This window comes from Sphaerodactylus townsendi, linkage group LG12 (genome assembly GCF_021028975.2).
Source record: "Sphaerodactylus townsendi isolate TG3544 linkage group LG12, MPM_Stown_v2.3, whole genome shotgun sequence".
Taxonomy (NCBI): Eukaryota; Metazoa; Chordata; class Lepidosauria; order Squamata; family Sphaerodactylidae; genus Sphaerodactylus; species Sphaerodactylus townsendi.
In genome coordinates, this window is record NC_059436.1 from 47,474,333 (window position 1) to 47,495,001 (window position 20,669).

Below are 20,669 nucleotides of genomic sequence, written 5' to 3' on the forward strand. Positions count from 1 at the left end.
CTTCGGCCATCCAGATCAGTCCTTATGTAAAGCACCAGCTGACAAATAAAGAACACATTTCATTATCTCAGTGGTTGGATCCAAAAATTTTAGTTACAGGTTCCCATGGTGGTGGGATTCAAACAGTGGCGTAGCGCCCATGGGGCTGGGCGGAGCACAATGGGGGCAGAAGGCGGGCATTCGAGGAACTTCCAGTACATTGCTGGAACGGGCAGGGCACCGTAGCAGGGGGGGCGCAGCCACTGCGTAGCCAGTGATCGCAGGCGGGAAGCGAGAATGCGCGCGGAGGTGCAGAGGCTGCCACTTGCGCCCAGTGCACCTCCTGCTAGACTGCTTCAAGTTCTGCGCGCTACTGCTGAGAGGAGGGGCGTAGCTAAGACAAAAATCACGTGGCAAAACCACCAATCAGTAACCCCCTCTCGGCACACACAAATAATTAGTAACCTACTCTCGGGAACCTGATAGAACCTGCTGGATCCCACCTCTGCATTATCTCTACATTTCAGGAAGGCACTGGGCTATACAGGCATTCTGAGCATTGCTCAAATGAAGTTCTGAACAGCTGCTCACAGGAAGAATCTGGATTTCAAAGCAGAATATTTCCTCCTGCAATCCTTGTTAATGGAACCAGCGGAGGACAGGATCCAGCCACTCTGCTGGCACTATGTACAAAAGTGCTTTACACAGAAAGGCACATAGTTTAAGCCAGTCTGCCTAGATGTGGGTTTTCTGAGATGCTTCTAAGTTTTTTTGGGATAGAGATGCCAAGAAAAGACCCTGGATCCTTCTGCATGCCCTGTGTAGAACTGTAGCAGGAAAACACACATAAGAACATAAGAAAGAGCCTGCTGGATCAGACCAGAGTCCATCTAGTCCAGCACTCTGCTACTCACAGGGGCCCACCAGGTGTTTTTGGGAGCTCACATGCAGGATGGGAAAGCAAGGGCCTTCTGCTGCTGCTGCTGCTGCATTTCACCTGAGCACCACCTCGATGCACCACGCTAAGGCATTTTGCAACCTCCAGATCAAGGAGGGATCAAAGATTAGTAGCCAGAGATGGAGCTTCTCCTCCATAAAATCTGTCCAAGCCCTTTGAAAGCTATCCCGGGTCTGCGGCAAGAGGGGCCGGCCCGAAGATGCCCGACCATCTCCACCCTCCTGTGGCAGCATATTCCAAACACCAATCACACGTTGCGTGAAGAAGTGTTTCCTTTTATTAGTCCTAATTCTTCCCCCCAGCATTTTCAGTGTATGCCCCCTGGTTTTAGTATTGTGAGAGAGAAAAATTTCTGTCAACATTTTCTACCCCATGCATCATTTTATAGACTTCAATTATATCCCCCCTCAGATGTCTCCTCTCCAAACTAAAGAGTCCCAAACGCTTTGGACAAGCAAACATGAGTTGAGCTCTCTATCTTCATGCCCCTCTGCCACTCCACTACAGCAGTTGGTGAACTGGCTTGTGGCTGTGTAGTCGTTGTGGATGCTGACTTTGGTTTTATTCAAAAACTGCCATTGGAATAGAGCAGTGGTGGCGACCCTTTGGCACTCCAGATGTTATGGACTACAATTCCCATCATCTCCAATTGGCCATGCTGGCAGGGGCTGATGGGAGTGTGCCAGTCATGGTATCTAGTGCCAGGTTCACCTACTGGAATAGAGGGAAGTGGAGAATGCCCAAAATCTCGAGCTTTCACACGAGCTGAATATTGCACTTTCAATCTACGTTCAATGCACTTTGCAAAACTGGGTTTCACTATGTGAATCATCAAAATCAACTTGCAACCCATCCATGAAGTACCTAGAAAGTGGATGGAAAGTACATTCTTCCATTCCACTTGCAAAAATGTGTCTGGGCAAAACCCTGCCCATCCAAATAGACGGGCAGCCATTAACACTAATACATCAACCTAAATGAACCTCATTGTATAACAATGGTTTCAAACTACAAGATATTTATGACTCGTTCAAGAGGAGGAGGAGGAGGAGTTTGGATTTATATCCCTCCTTTCCTGTAGGAGACTCAAAGAGGCTAACAATCTCCTTGCCCTTCCTCTCTCACAACAAACACCCTGTGAGGTAGGTGGGGCTGAGAGAGCTCCGAGAAGCTGTGACTAGCCCAAGGTCACCCAGCTGGCATGTGTGGGAGTGTACAGGCTAATCTGAATTCCCCAGATAAGCCTCCACAGCTCAGGCGGCAGAGCGGAGAATCAAACCCAGTTCCTCCAGATTAGATACACGAGCTCTTAACCTCCTACGCCACTGCTGCAGAATGGTAGCTCCGCTTCACAGGTGTCAAACTCACAGCCCTCCAGATGTTATGGACTACAGTTCCCATCATCCCCTGCCAGCACCATGCTGGCAGGGGATGATGGGAACTGTAGTCCATAATGGAAGGGCCGTGAGTTTGGGAACTGTGGTCCATAACAACTGGAGGGCCGCGAGTTTGATGCCTGAACTTGGGTGATGCCTAAACTACACTGGCAAAAAGTGACAATGGGTCTGGAGTACACAACCCCCAGCGGAATCTACAAAAAAAACCACACAGTGTGCAACATGTGGCTGATTGCGTCATGCTTTTTGAGAACACAGCGTAAAAGTAACCCGTTAAAAGCCGCTGCTCCAGATAAGCCCATCGAAATATTTGTTCCCTGCTTGTCACTGGAGAGCAGAGGTTAGCCAAACCAGCAGTCTCTCCAAGATCGACTGCAGGGCTGAGTCATTTCGAGTCACTTGCGGCCTCGACAAGGTGGCAAAGTCTTAGCCACACATGACTGTTTGAGTTCACATGTGCCTTTCGTAGCTTTCATCAGCGTGGAAGATCGTGGATTGCAGTTTGGGAGACACATCGCACTCCTTTTCTATGTTCCTTCAAAGCTCTTACCCCCCTCAGCGATCAAATAATCTTCTGCCAGCCTGCAGACAGAAGTAATCTAAATTGTTCAGTAATGATCATCAATTCACTTATAAACCAAGTATTTTATTGAAAAGCGAACTGTCCCATTCTTCCAGGTTCCTAAAGCAGGTTGGGGCTTGGTTTGATTTAGGGTACTTTAAAAATGTATCTTGTTCGTTTCCAAGTTTCAAAATAGTAAAATACTGTAAGGTAAGTTCTGGACGATCAGAAAACCTTCTGCTTCAATTCCCTTTCATTTTAAGGCAGGCCTCAAGTCTCATAAGGATTCAAACGAAGCACTAAGGAATTCCACAGCCAAATTCAAACTCTCAAGTAAATCACAAGAACGAACCTATTGAGCGTATTTTGTTACAAGACCAACCCTCTTGTAAGGAGACGGGGGGGGGGGGGGAGAGAATGGCACTTCCTTCTTCGATACCACGCTCACAACAACCCTGCAAAGTATGCCAGATTGAAAAAGAGGAAACGACAGGCCCACTGAATTTTACATCTCAGAGGAATTTGAAAGTCAGTTTCCTCTGTATTAGCATGATCTGCTAATCACTACATTACACGAGCAGGGGAAAAACAAAAGTATTATTAAAAGAGAACATGCATTTTGATTTGTAAATGAAGGCGGTCCAATGGGATTGGACTGTTGGAAGTCTTGCTTGACTCTTGCTTGACTCTGCATTTGACAAAGTGGCACTCCCCCCATTCTGATACTTTTACAATTGGAATAATATCATTTAAAGTGAGATTGAAAGTGAGGTAACTTGCCTTTACCTTGAACGGAAAAGGCCCCTAGCTGAAAAGTGATGTACTGACACAGGAGGAGACATGCACTTTCTTCCCTAATGGCCAAGACTGTATATTGGCACTAAAAGGACCGCATATTGGCACTAAAGGATCATATACTGGCGCTAAAACGCCTGCCATTTTCCTTGAACGGACGTACCAGGTGAACCATGGGGGCCAGCTTTCTGCATACACACAAAACCTCTTCCATCTCAGCAACGGCACTCATTGGGCACAAGAGACTAAAAGGCAACTGAACGCCTGGGTCAGGGGTCTGCAACCAGCGGCTCTCCAGAGGTTCATAGACTACAATTGGCCATGCTGGCAGGGGCTGATGGGATTTGTAGTCCACGAACCTCTGGAGAGCCACTGGTTGCAGACCCCTGCTTGGCCAGCACCCGCGGAGGACAAAGCTAGCTCCCCCCCCGCCCCCCCCACAAGATTCTATCCCATTGTCCCATCACTGTCATTGTGACCAAGACACACAACCCTGGATGGGGTACTGTAGCTAGCAGCAGAGTTGGCACATAATGGCAAGGGATCGCCAAAGCCAGAACATCCCCACCTCAACAAGCATATTCCTTAACACTCCCCCTGGGAACACACACACTCACACACACACAGAGGCAGACACAATGAACACGCTGCCTCTCCTTACTAGTGCGGAAAAGTAAATCGCTGACCTCTGAGACACCATTGCAGTAAACAGCTCCTCCGCCAAGGATCTTGAAATGGGGGGGGGGGGCACTGAACGCCACCAAAATTCTTTGAAATATTTATTTTATTTATCGGTTAGCTAGATTTATAGCCTGGCTTTGTCGAAGCAAATGGATACTATCAACAGAAAAAACTTCCCCGTTTACTCAGAGTGTTCGTAAGCAACGGCTAAATCAGGGGTGTCAAATATGTGGACTGAGGGCCGGATTTGGCCCTGCTCAAGGGGAGTTTTCGGAGCCCAGAAGGCTTGGCTAAGGGCAATCTCCACTTGCTCCTTTCGAGTCTGGGGGAGGGTTGCCTCAGCTGGCTCATGGGCCCGAGAAGCCCTCTCAAGCTGAGGTAGCCCCCCCCCCCCCAGTGCAAGATCGGACTGGGTAGCCTTCTGGGTGCTCACCACCTAAGGCCGTCACCCTCCACCCCAAAGACCTGACCTAACCAAGTCCCATTTCTGTTATATCCTGCCCTCATAACAAAAGAATTTGTCACCCTTGGGCTGAACTAGGATAACTTACATTCCATGTTCCCCGTAGTAATTGTAGAACTCCATATGGTTGCACGCCTGGATCCAGCCCACGATCCAGGTCTCCTTCTTGACAATGGGAGGCATCAGCACCTGAGCGGAAGCCCGGAAGTGCGGCGTCCGGTACCTCAGCACCACGCTGGACGACTCATCGATGTTGGTGGGGACGGGATCGATGGAGGCTTTGACTTCCACCACGGAGATGCTCTCCCGAATACCTTTGGATTTGCAGCTAATGCTCTGAATGCAGCCCATGGCCCACAACACCAGGACAATCCCCAAAACACTCCAGCAGTCCTGAGGGAGGGCAGGCATGGACCCCGCGCGGCACACAAGCAGCCTCAGATCCCCCTCATCTGGCCTCTCCCAACCGATATCCATAGGATAGAAAATACATCCTGGAGAAAGCGTCGAGGGGGGCTAATTCGACCTGAACGCCGGGAGGCCGAGGATTCGGCTGCGCTTTGTCAGTTCGGCTGCGGATTCCACCGAACTTTGTCGGTTCCCCTTTTTTGTATCCAACTTCTTCTGGTCCGGGATCGGTTGAAAAAGTCCTTCAGATATTTTGGAGGGAAGCTTTCACAGTAAAGGAAAAAGACTCGAGTTCAATAAATACTTATTAAGTGGAGTTGTTGTTTTTTTCTAGGTCTGACAATACAAGCCAACCTTCCCTTCCTTCCAAAAGATGCAGCAATCCGTCCTTCAGTCCCCAACGCCGACTGGCCTTGTATTTCCTTATATTTTCTTTGGAATTTTTTTTAAAAAAAATTACTTAAAGCAGGACGCTGACAGTTTCTATGAATAAGAAATCCACCCCCACCTTTCTTTGCTTTGCCCTCAGCTTGTCAGCGCGGAGATCTCGCTTCCTGACTTCCAGTCATTCATAACTTCCCCTTGGTAAAAAAACAAAGAAAAAAGGATATTTATTATTTTTTTTAAACTCACAAAAAATAAAAGGAGAGACTGATAAGATTCCACAGACACACATACTCCCCCCAAAAAATACTTCCCTGATGTTATAAGGAAAAACAGCGACCAATAAATAATAAATCACAGAGTTTTGCAGCACATCAAAATCGCCCTGTTTTGCATTTTAAAAGAAAAAGCTAGGCAAGATTGCGGGTGAGTGTGATAAACAACCAACTCCCTTTCCTGTTCAGAGAAACCTTTTAAAGAAGAGTTTTAAGCCAATGTCCTCCTTCCTCCTTCAAGGACCTGGTGAACAGCTGCCTGCTTTTCAGGAAGTAGATTCTGGCCCGCAAAACCCAATGTCAGGAAAACATTTGCCACCCTCTTAGACGCCATATGGTTTTTTTTTTTCTCTTAGTTTTGTGCTCAAGAACGAGAAAGATGAGCCTCCAGTCCAATCTGGATTGGTACCTCCTTAAACCCAACATTTTCTATGAGAAATCCACTGATCCACAGCAATCAATCAATGAGAAATCCACTGACCCACGGGAACCAATCAATGAGAATATCCACTGATCCACAGAAACCAATCCATGGGAAATCCAGCGATCCACAGCAATCAATCGACTCAGTCGGAATGTGGCCTTTTCCTCCGCCCTTCTGTTTAACAGACATACATGCAAACTTCCTTCCTCCCTGGCCAGAATGCTGACTCTTGCGTAAAGGGCCAGAACAACAACAGTAGATAAATCGACAGGTTCATCTGCAATCTACCCCATTCATCAAGCTGTCGCTTAGAGCCTGGCACTCAAATTATTCCCATCCCACCCCCTCTTCTGGTTCCCATCCGGGGTGTCAGGAAAATGGGCCCGATCCGGCCAGAATTGGGACCAGACTCAGTTGAAGCTGGTGCTGAAAAGCCCGTCTCACCCAGTGGCAGGGAGTTGAGCGAAGATGGTCGGGGAATGGGATGGTAGAATGGGTAGATCGGGGTGAAAGGATGGACGGACAGACAGACAAAGGGAGGGGCGCCTGTCCTTGCCCCCCCGCCTCGGTCTCCCCCCTCTCCCGGCCAGGCTGCCTTACTTCCCAAAGCGCCGCCAGTCCCTGCCCCTCCAGGGGGGTCTCAGCGCAAGGGGAGAAAAGTTTGGCCGCAACTTTCTTTCGCCCTCCTCCCGGTTCCGGCGTGGGGAACAGCAGCGGCCGAGCCTGGCGCCTGGAGACTCCGCCGGCCGCTCTGGCCGGCCCCCGCCCCGCGATCCCGGAGCCGGTGAGCGGGCGGCGCAGCGCACAATCGCTCTCGGTGACATCGCCGATGACACCCCCCCCGACGAGCGGCGTCCGCATCACCTGCCGGGCCGCCCGCCCGCCCGCCCGGGGGAGCCTCCTGCTGCGCCTGGTCCTGGCGGCGCTTTTTGCAAGCTGCGCCGCCCGCCCGCCCCGGCCGGTTTGCAGCCTGGAGCGCGCGGACGGGCCGGCCTCTCCGCTGCCCGAGCCCCGGGTCTTGCAAAGTGGTCGACGGCCCGCTCTCCGGGCTAAGGGGCCGCCACCCCGCCGTGCAAAAGTGCTGCAGAAGCGCGCCGGGTCCGCCTGCACCCGGGTCGCTCTTTCCTTTGCGCGCGCCCTCTGGGCTGCAAAGCGCCCCCTTGCCCAGCGCCGCCCGCCCGCCCCTGGTCCCGGCCGGGCCCGCCACCTACCCCCTGCCGCCTGGCCTTTTGCAGAGAGCCGCGACCGGCCGTCACTGCAGCCGGCAGCCTGTCGGGCGGGCGTCGTTGCGCTGCGTGCAGCCAGGCAGCTCCCCGGGTGCGCAGTGCGCGCGTGTGCGTGTGAGTGTGCTGCTCGGGTGCATGCAGGAGCTGGCCCGAGGCGCGCCTTTGCAAGGCTGCCCGGTGCGGGGAAGGCGCCTCTGCAGCCGGGGCTGCTGCAGCGGGGCTGCTCCATGCCCGGCGGAGGCGCGGGCTGCTCGGCACCTGGGTGTTCAGGCTCTGCAGGTGCATGGGGGGCTGCCCCGGCGGGTCAGCCCCGACCGCCCCCCCGCCGACCCATGCCCCAGGCGTCGTCCTCCCCTCTGCAGCTCGGCGCTCTTTGCAGCCCGACTGCAAGCATGCCAACTCCGCGCTGCCCAGCCGGGGTCCCAGTAACCCAGCCCAGCTCGCCGGCTCATCCTGCCCTCCCCTGGCATGTCTCGCACAACTGCAGCTGGTGCAGCGCTCCTGGCACTTCCTCCCGAACCCCTCAGGAATGCTGGGTAGTGTAGTTTTTATTTCACTTTCCACCAGCCTCTTCTTTCACCAGATCCTTTCATGCTTGCTGTTTGTTTTGGGTTGTTTTTTTGTTTTTTTTTTTTTTGCAAACGGGCATTTATCCGGCACCGTTTCTTGGCATTTCGCTGCCACCCTCTCCTGGGAGGAATGCGACTAGTCGATGAACAAAAGGCATTGTTAGTCCCTTCCTTCCTTAGGAGTTGCGGGGCCCCAACTGGGAACATGTTTGGTAGGTCCCAGATTCGCAGCCAAGGTGTGTAGAATCACAGAGTTATCAATACAGTCTGTTAAAGACTTAACTCTACGGTAGGATACAAAGCAATAAAAAGACTTAACAGTAGGATAGAAAGCAATAAAAACGCTCGCTTAAATGTGTGCTGAAGGTATGTACCAAATGGATTCCCTACTCCTCCTCATGAGAAATGGACTCTAATCTGGTGAACCAGGTGGGATTCAAATGATTTAACAACTGGTTGTTTACAAGCACCATTTTAACAGCACCATTTTAACAACCGGTTCAGCCGAAGTGGTGCGAACCGGCTGAATCCCACAACATAAAATTGCATCCTTGTGAGCCTACAAGTAAATAAACAAAATGTGTAGATCACCTTTGAGCAGTACATGTGGCGTTAGGTGTATATTGCTATGGGTTGTTGTGTGTACTTGATAAGACTAGAGTAGATTAACCTAGTGTGGGGCCCCCTTAGATGTAGAGCCCAATCCGAAGCGATTGGCCCAATTGTTCCTTCTGTGTAGAGACACATTCTACCATTGATGAAACTATGCTTATTGGAAGCAGTTTGGGGCAGAGATCTTATAAAATGCAGGCCATGATAATCCACAGTGGTACGTACATTCAGTCATTCTGCTTTCATTCGACCTCACAAAGAGTCACTGTGAGGAAGGGGTTTCGCATCTCCAGCAAGCAAGAGGTTGTGTCGCTCAGGGGCGAGGGCATCTGTCCATTTAAAAACGCAAAAAGAAAGGGGTGTGAACAGCACAGCGGACGTTGAGTCATTCAGCGCTGACTTGAATTGTGATCTGTCTGCAGCCATGAGGTCTAGAAACTTACAATTGAAAAATGACAAGTAATGTTATTATTCACCCTGACCTGGATGGCGTTTGGCTAGCTCGATCTCCTGTAAAGCTAAGCAGGGTCCGTCCCGGTTAGAATTTAGATGGGAGACCATGAAGGAAGCCCAGGGCTGCTACGCAAAGGCAGACAATGACAAACCACCTCTCCATGTCTCTTGCCTTCAGCTCCATTGGGGTCCACGTAAGTGGCAACTTGGTATCACTTTCCACCACCAACAATATGCAAAGTACAGTCCAGGCTGAGCAAATCTTGGGCTGTGAGTGCGAAACGCCGGGCACTGGAGCTATTAAAAATATTCGTGACCTTTGGGGATCTGAGAACACTTTCAGGTGAAGCTAAAGGGGACTGACTCTGGGTGGAAAACCAAAGCGCTCAGCTGAGCGAAGGAGGCCTGTGCTTCATCCCTGTCTCGGTTTCATTTTTATTGTACAGAACTGAACAGCAGTGGTGTAGTGGTTAAGAGCAGGTGTACTCTGATCTGGAGGAACCGGGTTTGATTCCCCGCTCTGCTGCCTGAGCTGTGGAGGCTTATCTGGGGAATTCAGATTAGCCTGCTGGGTGACCTTGGGCTAGTCCCAGTTCTTCTAAGCCAGTGATGGTGAACCTTTTTGAGACCGAGTGCCCAAATTGCAACCCAAACCCCACTTATTTATCGCAAAGTGCTAATCCAGCAATTTAACCTGAATGCTGAGGTTTTAGTTTAGAAAAAAAACCAGTTGGCTCCCTCTTCCTCTGCCCCACCCGCTTGAGCAGGGGCCAGCCTGTTCTAGCCATCAAGTCCTGTCTCTCTAGGATCTCTGCCTCCTCTGTGTCCTCCCCTCAGGCAGCAGCCAACCGGAGCACAGGCATCAGGCCTGCCAGCCGAGTTCTCCCTGCTCACCGCGGTGCACGCACGTTGTGCTCAGTGGCCCAAGCCAGCCTACATGTGTGTGTTTGGGGGTGATTTTTCACCCCCCACATGACGAACTTTGTGTGTGCGTGCCCACAGAGAGGGCTCCGAGTGCCACCTCTGGCACCCATGCCATAGGTTTGCCATCACTGTTCTAAGCTCTCTCATCCCCACCCACCTCACAGGGTGTTTGTTGTGAGGGGGGAAGGGCAAGGAGTTTGTCAGCCCCTTTGAGTCTCCTATAGGAGAGAAAGGTGGGGGATATAAATCCAACTCTTCTTCTAAACTTAGGAAGACTACTACTATGCCCTCTTTTCAAGGGCTACCATTTGTGGTTGCTTGGGAGCTGGCAGAGCGTGGGTGACCTGGCAGCGATATCCAGATGAGCCCAGGGATATATTTTCCTGTCCAACTGACCCTTGCCGGCTTTTCCGCACAAAGCCGGCAAAATGCAGCAATCAGTTGTCATGACGCGCTCCGTCAACACAGCTGGGAAACGGCTGCCGCAAAATTGAAACGAAAGCTGTAAAATCAAGCTATTTGCAGCTTTATGGTGCGAGCCCATGAAGGAGAAAGGTTTGGACAGTCAGGGAAAGGGTTTAGCAGGCTAGATCTGGGCAATGGGATGCCTCTAGGCCCCGAACATGGTGTGTGTGGGTGCCGTGGTGCCCGCAAGTGTTTTTAGAAAGTGCGTGGAGCTACAGGGGGTTCTTGCCCGTTGGGCTTTTGGTTCATCTCTAGAGATCCGATTAGCTCTGCGTAATAAAATGAGATTGCAGTATCTGCCACAGTGTTGATTTTATTTCTTCCCACTCCTCTTTCTCATTTTTTTTTCAATGAACCCAGAGGTGGGATCCAGCAGGTTCTCACAGGTTCCCGAGAGTAGGTTACTAATTATTTGTGTGTGCCGAGAGGCGGTTACTAATTGGCGATTTTGCCACGTGATTTTTGCCTTAGTTACACCCCTCCTCTCAGCAGTAGCGCGCAGAACTTGAAGCAGTCTAGCAGGAGGTGCACCGGCGTGCGTGGCAGCCTGCGCCTGCGTGCATTCGTTTCCCGCCCAAGGACCGGCACAGCGGCTGCGTCCTTGCCACAGCCCCGCCCAGCAATGCCCCGCCCCAGAATGCCCGGCTACACCCCTGTCGTGCCCTGCCCAGCCCCATTGGCGCTACGCCACTGTTTGAATCCCACCACCATGGGAACCTGTTACTAAAATTTTTGGATCCCACCACTGAATGAACCCCCCTTCTCCCCTGCACTGGGGCTTCCCCTGGCTGTGTGGCTCTGTCTCTCTGGGCAGCCATTTTGGAACTGCTCCAGACCGTCCCTAAAACAGAGTAAGAAACAGAAAAGAGAACAAGAGCGACTGGTTGTCTCTGCATGTAGCTTTTTTACTTCCCGGCTTTTTCGCTTCCCGCTGGAGCTCAGTGAACTTGAGCACCCGACAGCTTGCTTTGCCCTGGGCGGCTCTTTCCAAATGAAGCTTCAAATAAGGTCACCGCCCGTTCAGCCACACTGCCTTTTTTCCAAGCCTTGGGGGCAATTTTAACTTTGCTGGTCTCGTCAATTTCTAATTTCGGAGGTTCCCCGCTGTCTCTGGGCCAGTTGTCTCTGCTGGTTCATCTAGATTTCGTCTTCCCCCGCACTGCTCTCTCCACTTCTTGCAGAGTGGATTTCAGTTGCTTCAAAGTTCTGCTCCGGAAGCGGCGGCACCTTTCAGCAGAACGCGATGAATCCGCTTTGCTCACCCCTAAATAGCCTGTTCCAAAAGTTTGATCTCCATCAAGGGACTGTATGGTTGGCTTCGTAACCCTGAAACCTTTGTGGGTGGTCAGGTTTCCTTCGTGTACCTCGGACTGGTAGCTGGCGCCCTATTTTGCTGAATGAAGGTTAGGGTGCCCTTCACTCATATACCCCTGAAGTTTGGCTTTTAGAGCACCTGTCCTCTGGAGGCTGCCTGTCGCAACTCTGCATGAATGGGGGCGCTCCTGGAGCATGTGACTGGACACTCTTCTCTGGCAACAAGAAATCTCTGGCTTGGAAGAGATTCTCAAGAAGCATGGCTCTTCTCCGAGGGGAGTTGATCGCAGGGAAGTAAAGCCAGGACAGTAACTTTTCCACAGATGCAACAGGCAGCCTCTGACTGTAGTGGGAACTTGGGACTGACAGGAACCTTTAATTATTTGATTTTTTGTGGCAGACGGAGGAGGTGACCTCGCACACTGTTTTGGAAACTGTGGCTATTTTATAAAGGCAGTACCACCTAGTGGTAAGGGTGCTCAAAGATTGCTGGGATAGTCATGTTATATACATGTATACTGGGACCTAGTTTTTAAAAATGCACTAAAATCCTTATGGTCCACAAACGTGTTCTATATTTCTAGAGCAATTATGCGTTACTGAAGATCCCATAACTAATTTGAGTTCAGTGATCCCAAAATTAACCCTTTTATTTAATTATTTAATTATTTAATTATTTTATTCATCTGCACCCCACCTTTCTCCCCAGTGGGAGCCCAAAGCGGCCTGTCTCCTTCTCCTCTCCTCTATTTTATGTTCACAACAACCCTGTGAGGTGGGTTCGACTGAGAGAGTGTGACTAGCCCAAGGTCACCCAGCAAGCTTCCGTGGCCTAAGTGGGGATTCAAATTCAGGTCTCCCAAACCAAACACAGCTTGGTGTAGTGGACAGAGTGTTGGACTAGGACAGTGGTGTCAAACACGCGCCCTCCAGATGTTATGGACTACAGTTCCCATCATCCCCTGCCAGCTGGCAGGGGATGATGGGAACTGTAGTCCATAACATCTGGAGGGCCATGAATTTGACACCTATGGACTAGATCTGGAAGAGCCAGGCTCAAATCCCCACTCTGCCATAGAAGGTTGCTACTTGGTCTTAGACCAGTCACATATTCCTAGCCTGACCTACTCTGCAAGGTTATTGTTCTCTTCCTGCATGTAAGTCGCTTCAGGGTCCCCATTACAGGAGGGAAATAAAGTAAATAAATATATAAATAAGGTAAATGAATCATCTAACACTCTTAACCACTATATCATGCTGGCTCTCCAGTGCTCTCTTTGGCTCATGAAAATGAGAGTCCACCTAGCTGGGAATTCTTTGCAAGAATCCCATCAACCAGTGGGTGCAAATTAGCCTTCATCCCTAACATTAGTTAATCAACAGAGAGGAACAGCATTAACGTGGGATTGCCTCTGACAGCTGTAGAAAGCCATTTCAAAAGCAAATGAAACCCTACAGGGAATTTTAAAATAACGCCTTCCAAAAACTTAGGCTCATTCCGCACATGCAGAATAATGCACTTTCAAACTGCTTCCAGTGCTCTTTGAAGCTGTGTGGAATGGCAAGACCCACTTGCAAACAGTTGTGAAAGTGGTTTGAAAATGCATTATTTTGCATGTGCGGAAGGGACCTTAGTTACCAGGGGACAGAGAATTGCTTTTGCAAGGTTGGTCTGGCTCAGGGGCTGCCAACTGGCAAAGTGGCGTGGCAGGATCCACAGGGGAACCAATTCTAGCCCTGTGGCATCTGAGACCTCACGGCCTTATCTTAGGGGAGGGTCTGCAGCTGAGAGGTTGAGCCCCTGGTTTGCATACGGAAGGTGCCGGTTCAATTCTAAGCAACTCCACTTAAATGATCTCAAATAACAGGGGCTCGGAGAGACCTTTCTTGGCCTAAGACCAGAGGTAGGATCCAGCAGGTTCTCACCAGTTCCCGAGAGTGGGTTACTAATTATTTGTGTGTGCTGAGAGGGGGTTACTAATTGGGTCTGCTTTTCCGTTAGAAATTCCATTAGGTCCAAAAATCATGAAGTCCTGTTGTTTCCTATGTGGCTGGTTAGCGAAAGTAGAAAACGGGATAATTCTCCCCGTTGGGCTGTTTTAAAAACATGTTTTAGAAATATGGTAAAGTTCCTTGTTTAAAGAAAGTATCCTTCTTTTGATTTCTAGAAACAAAATTAAGTATTTGAAAGTATTAAGTATTTGACAGCCAGTTAAATAGAGGAGAAGTAGTTGTTTCTGTTGGCAGTAGACGATAGGACTTGCTATAATTTTAAATTACGGACAGAAAGATACCAGCTGGAAATTAGGAACTTTTTTTTTACAGTAAGAGTTTTTTTACAGTAACAGAGAAATGATTAATGCCCCGCCCCCGGAATGCCCGGCCACGCCCCCGTCGTGCCCTGCCCAGCCCCATTGGCGCTACGCCACTGTTTGAATCCAACCACCATGGGAACCTGTTACTAAAAATTTTGGATTCCACCACTGCCTAAGACCCTTCTAGCCAGTCTACCACACTGAGTCAGACCTGCTCCGCAATTGCTCTTTCTCTCTCTGTATACCCCGTTTCCCTGAAATTATGACCTAAACTGAAAATAAGCCCTAGCATGATTTTTCAGGATTTTTGGAGGATGCTTGAAATATAAGCCCTACTCCAAAAATAAGCCCTAGCTACAGATTCCCCAGCGCAGCTGATCTGGACACATTTGGGGGGGGGGGGGCAAAAAACACGACATCCCCTGAAAATAAGAAGAAGAAGAAGAAGAAGAAGAAGAAGAAGAAGAAGAAGAAGAAGAAGAAGAAGAAGAAGAAGAAGAAGAAGAAGAAGAAGAAGAAGAAGAAGAAGAAGAAGAAGAAGAAGAAGAAGAAGAAGAAGAAGAAGAAGAAGAAGAAGAAGAAGAAGAAGAAGAAGAAGAAGAAGAAGAAGAAGAAGAGTTTGGATTTCTATCCCCCCTTTATCTCCTGCAGGAGACTCAAAGGGGCTTACAATCTCCTTGCCCTTCCCTCCTCACAACAAACACCCTGTGAGGTAGGTGGGGCTGAGAGAGCTCTGAGAAGCTGTGACTAGCCCAAGGTCCCCCAGCTGGCGTGTGTGGGAGTGTACAGGCTAATCTGAATTCCCCAGATAAGCCTCCACAGCTCAGGTGGCAGAACTGGGAATCAAACCCGGTTCCTCCAGATTAGATACACAAGCTCTTAACCTCCTACGCCACTGGTGCTCCCCTAACACATGTTTTGGAGCAAAAATTAATATAAGACCCTGTCTTATTTTTGGGGAAACGGTATGTTCAGTAATTGTCTAAGTTTAAACAAAAACACCAGGGTGTTTCTCGAGATTGGCTATTAGATTCCAAAGGGGATTCTGATCTCCAGATCCCAGATCCCAGATCCAAGCCTGTATTTACTTGGTGGCTTTGAACTTGCTGCCGTATGTCGGTTTTGCCATCTGTTAAATGCAGGGATCAACAACAACATGGTTTCTTGCCTGAAGTATTACGGGGCCTGTTATCATCCTTAAAGGGAATTTGTCTCCTGGCAATGCTGAACTTCCAATGCAGCACAGATCTCCTGTGTGGGGTCGGGAGCAGGTTGTTCACACATGTGGAGGTGTGGACGAATGCTGCTTTGTACGACCACTGGGAGAAGGGTACGATGCAATGTGTAGATGCTCTCAAGCAGGGGCGGAGCAAGGGGGAGCTGCACCAGCCATGGCCCCGCACAGTTGCATGCCCGGTGCATTGCGCCCCGCCTTGTCCCCTTGGTGCTACGCCACTGCTCTCAAGTGCATTGTAATGTAGCATCTTACCTTCAGTTTTCTGCCCCCGGGAAGTCTTGGATCTCCCTGTTCAGCTCTGCTTAGCAGAAATATCTCCTTCGTCTCTTCTTCCCTGCATGAAACTCTTTTTCATTTGCTTTACTGGGGTTCAGTTTTGCTGCTATCTGCCCGGATCTGAACAAAATGAAGGGAGTTGCATGGAAAGCAGATATTGCTGTCCCCCCCCCCCCCAATGACTTTCCATTCCTGTTTCCAGGAAACCGGCCTCTCCCTGGCTCTTGCTAGGCAAGCTGGTTAATGGAAGCAGTTGGGGAAATTGGCCCTATTAGTGCTTGGGCATGTTACTTGGTGGTAGCAGAAGATGAAGGTGAGAAGATGAAGGTGCCCTTACCTGGCTGGGATCAAGCTCAAACCTGCCTTGACAAGCTGTGCTGGAGATCCTGTTGCTCTTTCTCAGTGAGTTTGAACTTGAGCCATAAAACTCCACATGGGAAACATTTCAGGGGGGAGAGAGATTTGGGGTTCAGGCGACATTAAGCCATCTGCAGCAGGATTCCAGGGGTACACCTCAGAAGGAAGTCCCAAAGCACGGGACTTGCTCCCAAATCGCTGTGCGCTTAGGCACTGCAACTAGGGAGGCTGAGAAACATGGGTTTGCATCTGTTTTGATTGCTTATTGATTAAAAGTCTTTCTGTCCCACCTGGGTGCAGATTCACTACAATAAGGCCATGCAATCTTTCTGGCTGTTGTGGGTTTTCCGGGCTTTGTGCGACCATGATCTGGCAGTATTTGCCCCTAATGTTTTGCCCGCATCTCTGGCATCTTCAGGGACATGGAAGAAGAAGAAGAAGAAGAAGAAGAAGAAGAAGAAGAAGAAGAAGAAGAAGAAGAAGAAGAAGAAGAAGAAGAAGAAGAAGAAGAAGAAGAAGAAGAAGAAGAAGAAGAAGAAGAAGAAGAAGAAGAAGAAGAAGAAGAAGAAGAAGAAGAAGAAGAAGAGGAGGAGGAGGAGGAGGAGGAGGAGGAGGAGGAGGAGGAGGAGGAGGAGGAGGGGGAGGAGGAGGAGGAGGAGGAGGAGGAGTTTGGATTTATATCCCCCCTTTCTCTCCTGCAGGAGACTCAAAGGGGCTTACAATCTCCTTGCCCTTCCCCCCCACAACAAACACCCTGTGAGGTGGGTGGGGCTGAGAGAGCTCAGAAGAACTGTGATTAGCCCAAGTTCACCCAGCTGGCGTGTGTGGGAGTGTACAGGCTAATCTGAATTCCCCAGATCAGCCTCCACAGCTCCGGTGGCAGAGCTGGGAATCAGAGCTGGGAATCAAGCCCGGTTCCTCCAGATTAGATATACGAGCTCTTAACCTCCTACGCCACTGCTGCTCTCCATGGCACAATGTGGCTTTATCAATCTCATGGGTGGGTGGGTGGAGGCACATTTGCATGTGTCTGGGTGGAGTTCGTGTCCAGTTGCTTTTGCTGGTGCATTTACAAGCGCATTCTCAACTGCATTTGCAATTGGATTTGCAAAAGCCTTCGACAGCACATCCCTGTCTTTCCTTTAATAGACTGGGGGTGGCATTCTTTGATCCTGGGGCCACTGCTGACAAAGCCCTGCTCTGATGACAGAAAAGAATCACCCTTGCCCCCGTGAGGGACCAAGACATTTGGAGACTCACTGGGGGAATGGAAGAGCAGCCAGCCATTTTTTTGGGCACCCCCAGATTCTCCCCTGCAAATCCTGCCCTCTCCCACTGTGCCTTCTTCCAGTCCACCAACTGGTGAATATCGAACAGTATCCCCTTTGGTTGTGGTGGGTTTTCCGGGCTGCGTGGCCGAGGTAGATCTTGTTCCTAACGTTTCACCTGCATCTGTGGCTGGCATCTTCAGAGGTGTATCACAGAGGGAAGTCCAGAACACAGTGTGTAATGGACCATTACACACTGTGTTCTGGACTTCCCTCTGTGATACACCTCTGAAGATGCCAGCTACAGATGCAGGCGAAACGTTAGGAACAAGATCTACCAAACCACGGCCACACAGCCCGGAAAACCCACCACAACCAGTTGAATCCGGCTGTGAAAGCCTTCGACAATACAGTGTCCCCTTTGCCAGAAAGAATAAATTCTGATAGACAGGACCCCAGAATAATCAGTGACCCGCTACTGACAAGGCTGTGAATGAAAGATTCCACCTTTTTATTTCAAACTAGCGGGGCCCGGCCATGCGTTGCTGTGGCAATTGTCCTTCTCATCACAGTCCGTAACCCACACAGATGTCCATTCCACAATGGAACTGTCCAGAGTGCCCTCATACCAAGCCCTCAGGCCACAGACAGGCTGCACAAACATTCTAAGGGTGATAGTTAAACAGAGCCAGCTTCATGGCCTGGTGCGCCAGGAAAAAGACGTTTTACCTGGCTCAGGTGTGGACTTTTGGCAATTTGAAAGTCCGATTACCTGCCCGCAACAGGGAGGGATGTCATGTGAAAATTTGGGGGTGATCCATCCAGCTGTTTTGGCGTTAGGGCAAGACCAACAAACGAATGGTTAGATTTATATATATATAGATAAAACAAGTTGTTCTGTATTGCAAGATTTTGACCTAACAAAAGGTCTGTGTATTGCTAAGCATTCTAGCCCTGTGATTGTGCTCTCTCGTTCTAAAAACATTCCCGTGATACCGGGAAATGTTCTGCAAAGTCAGGGGTTGGTTGCTGGCACCGAGGGGGATCTCAGAGAACCCAATTAGCATGACGTTATTTATTAGCATGACAACTGGAGGTTGTTTTGGGGGGGGGGTGGACTTTGAGAATCACATGAGTTATGAGAGGATGGCATCCCACCCCCACCCTCAGAGGTCTCAAACCACAATGCAAGCTTGGACCAAAATACACAGGATCTGGAAGCAATTCCCTTGTGTCACTGATGCTGTTTTCCTGTCTGTGCAGATAATAAAATGCAGCTTTCTTTCCCACTGCCTTGGTGGGCTGAACTGGGCAGAATTTCACCCCAGACAAAAGGGACGCCTTGGTCCATGGGGCCAACTGTACCCAACACTCAGTGGGCACCACCCTTCAGCTCACCAATTCCTGTTCTGGGTAGTGGCTAGGAGTGGTGGATTATGATCTAGTGAACCAAGTTTGATTCCCCACTCCTTCACATGAGAAGAGGACTTTAATTCGGAGAACCAGGTTTGATTCCCCATTCCTCCGCATGAGAAGTGGACTCTGATCTGGTGAACCAGGTTTGATTCCCCACTCCTCCAAATGAGAAGAGGACTTTAATTCGGAGGACCAGGTTCGATTCCCCACTCCTCTGCATGAGAAGTGGACTTTAATCTGGTGAACCAGGTTTGATTCCCCACTCCTCCAAATGAGAAGAGGACTTAATTCAGAGGACCAGGTTTGATTCCCCATTCCTCTGCATGAGAAGTGGACTCTAATCTGGTGAACCAGGTATGATTCCCCATTCCTCCGTATGAGAAGTGGACTCTAATCTGGTGAACCAGGTTTGATTCCCCACTCCTCCGCATGAGAAGAGGACTTTAATTCGTAGGACCAGGTTTGATTCCCCACTTCTCGACCTTAGCAGCAGACTCTAACCTGGTGAGCCGGATTTGATTCCTCACTCCTCCACATGAAGCCTGCTGGGTGTCCTTGGGCTAGTCACAGCTCTCTCTGAACTCTCTCGGACCCGCCTACCTCTCAAGGTGTCTGTTGTGGGAAGGGGAGGCGAGAGGAAGGCGATTGGAAACTATTTTGAGACTCCTTAAAGAGAGAGAACAGCAGCAGGGGATAAAAACCAGCTCGGCCGCTGCTCCGAGGAGGAAGCGCCCGCAGAGGGCTTTCGCCTTCCGAGCCGGGGAGCGGCGGCTTCAGCTGCGCTGGGAGTTCTCCAAGGTGCTAAAATAGACTCCGGCGCGGCATCGGATTGCAGGCTCGAAATAGCCCGAAGGGAGCAGCCGCCGCGTTGGAAATCCAAGCTGGGGGGGACGCAACAGCCAGACAGGGGCCACTCCGGGTGGGGGCCCGAGAGAGGGTTTATTTTTAAACCACGGGTCATTTTAGCCGGCATCCAAAGCACGCCTCGTCTGCAGAGCTGAGCCAGCCATTGGGTTTCAGGCTAGGGGGGAAGGGACCCCCATTTATAGCAACACCCCTTGCAGCCCAAGCTAAATCCTTGCAAAGTGCTCAGAGGGGGGGCAGTCCCAGTGCAGTTTCTAGGGCTGCTGCCCCTGTTGCCCATTGCTTGAGACCTTCCATAACCTCAGGGGTATCAAGATGGGATACCAGCTCCCCAGTTTGAAGTTTGAGGCGTGGATTGGGTTGATTGAATTAACCCATATATACCCCCCCCCCCGGTCTTTCTCCCCAAGCGGCTTACATCATCCGTCGCTCCTCTGTTTTACCCTCACAACAACCTTGCAAGGTAGGGTTGGCTGCGAGTGCATGACCGGCCCCAAACCACCAAGCGGTTTCCATGGCACAAGCGGGCATTCCGACCTGGGCCTCCCAAATGCAGATGGGTCATGACCAGAGCAAGGTGTAACTCTTTTCCGTCAGTACATCTTCAAGGTCGCTTCTCTACTATCCCACAAAATGAGCGTTGCTGTCGTTTCTGTCCTAATGCAACTGATTCACTTTCTCATATTCTGCTTCGCTGTTCAAAATACAACAACATCAGAACTGATTTGAGAACTGTATTACCAACAGGATTTATGCTCCTTTCTGATAAGATAAAAATGGCTAAGCTTCTAAATAACTCTAATGTTGAAATCTCTGAAGCAGTTGCTACATTTTTACTCTGTGTACTGCAAGTTGTGCAATAATGATCTTCTTATTGTATTTGGAATTCATGACACACTCCGGTTTTATGCCTAATAAAGGTTTTGGATTTGGATTTGGCTAGTCTGACACATTTAATCTCTATGGCGCACTGAAGAAACGCATCGCCGAGTGGTGTGTATAGACCAGGGGTCTGCAACCTGCAGGTCTCCAGATGTTCATGGACTA

The 20,669-nt window shown here is 50.0% G+C and overlaps 1 protein-coding gene across 3 annotated transcripts in view; it reads right to left on the reverse strand.

Annotated features, from left to right (window-relative positions):
* The window catches only part of FAM78A (family with sequence similarity 78 member A), a 58,497-nt gene extending 50,483 nt beyond the window's left edge, over positions 1–8,014 (reverse strand). Inside the window, exons 1-2 of one of the 3 annotated variants that reach the window (XM_048513417.1) lie at positions 7,538–8,014; positions 4,924–5,824 (exon numbers count right to left, since the gene is read on the reverse strand). In XM_048513417.1, the coding sequence (XP_048369374.1) occupies positions 4,924–5,312 (389 nt within the window). In that variant the 5' untranslated portion in view covers positions 5,313–5,824; positions 7,538–8,014. The other 2 variants (XM_048513419.1, XM_048513418.1) reach the window with 2 other exon arrangements.
* Positions 8,015–20,669: the final 12,655 nt, after the last annotated feature.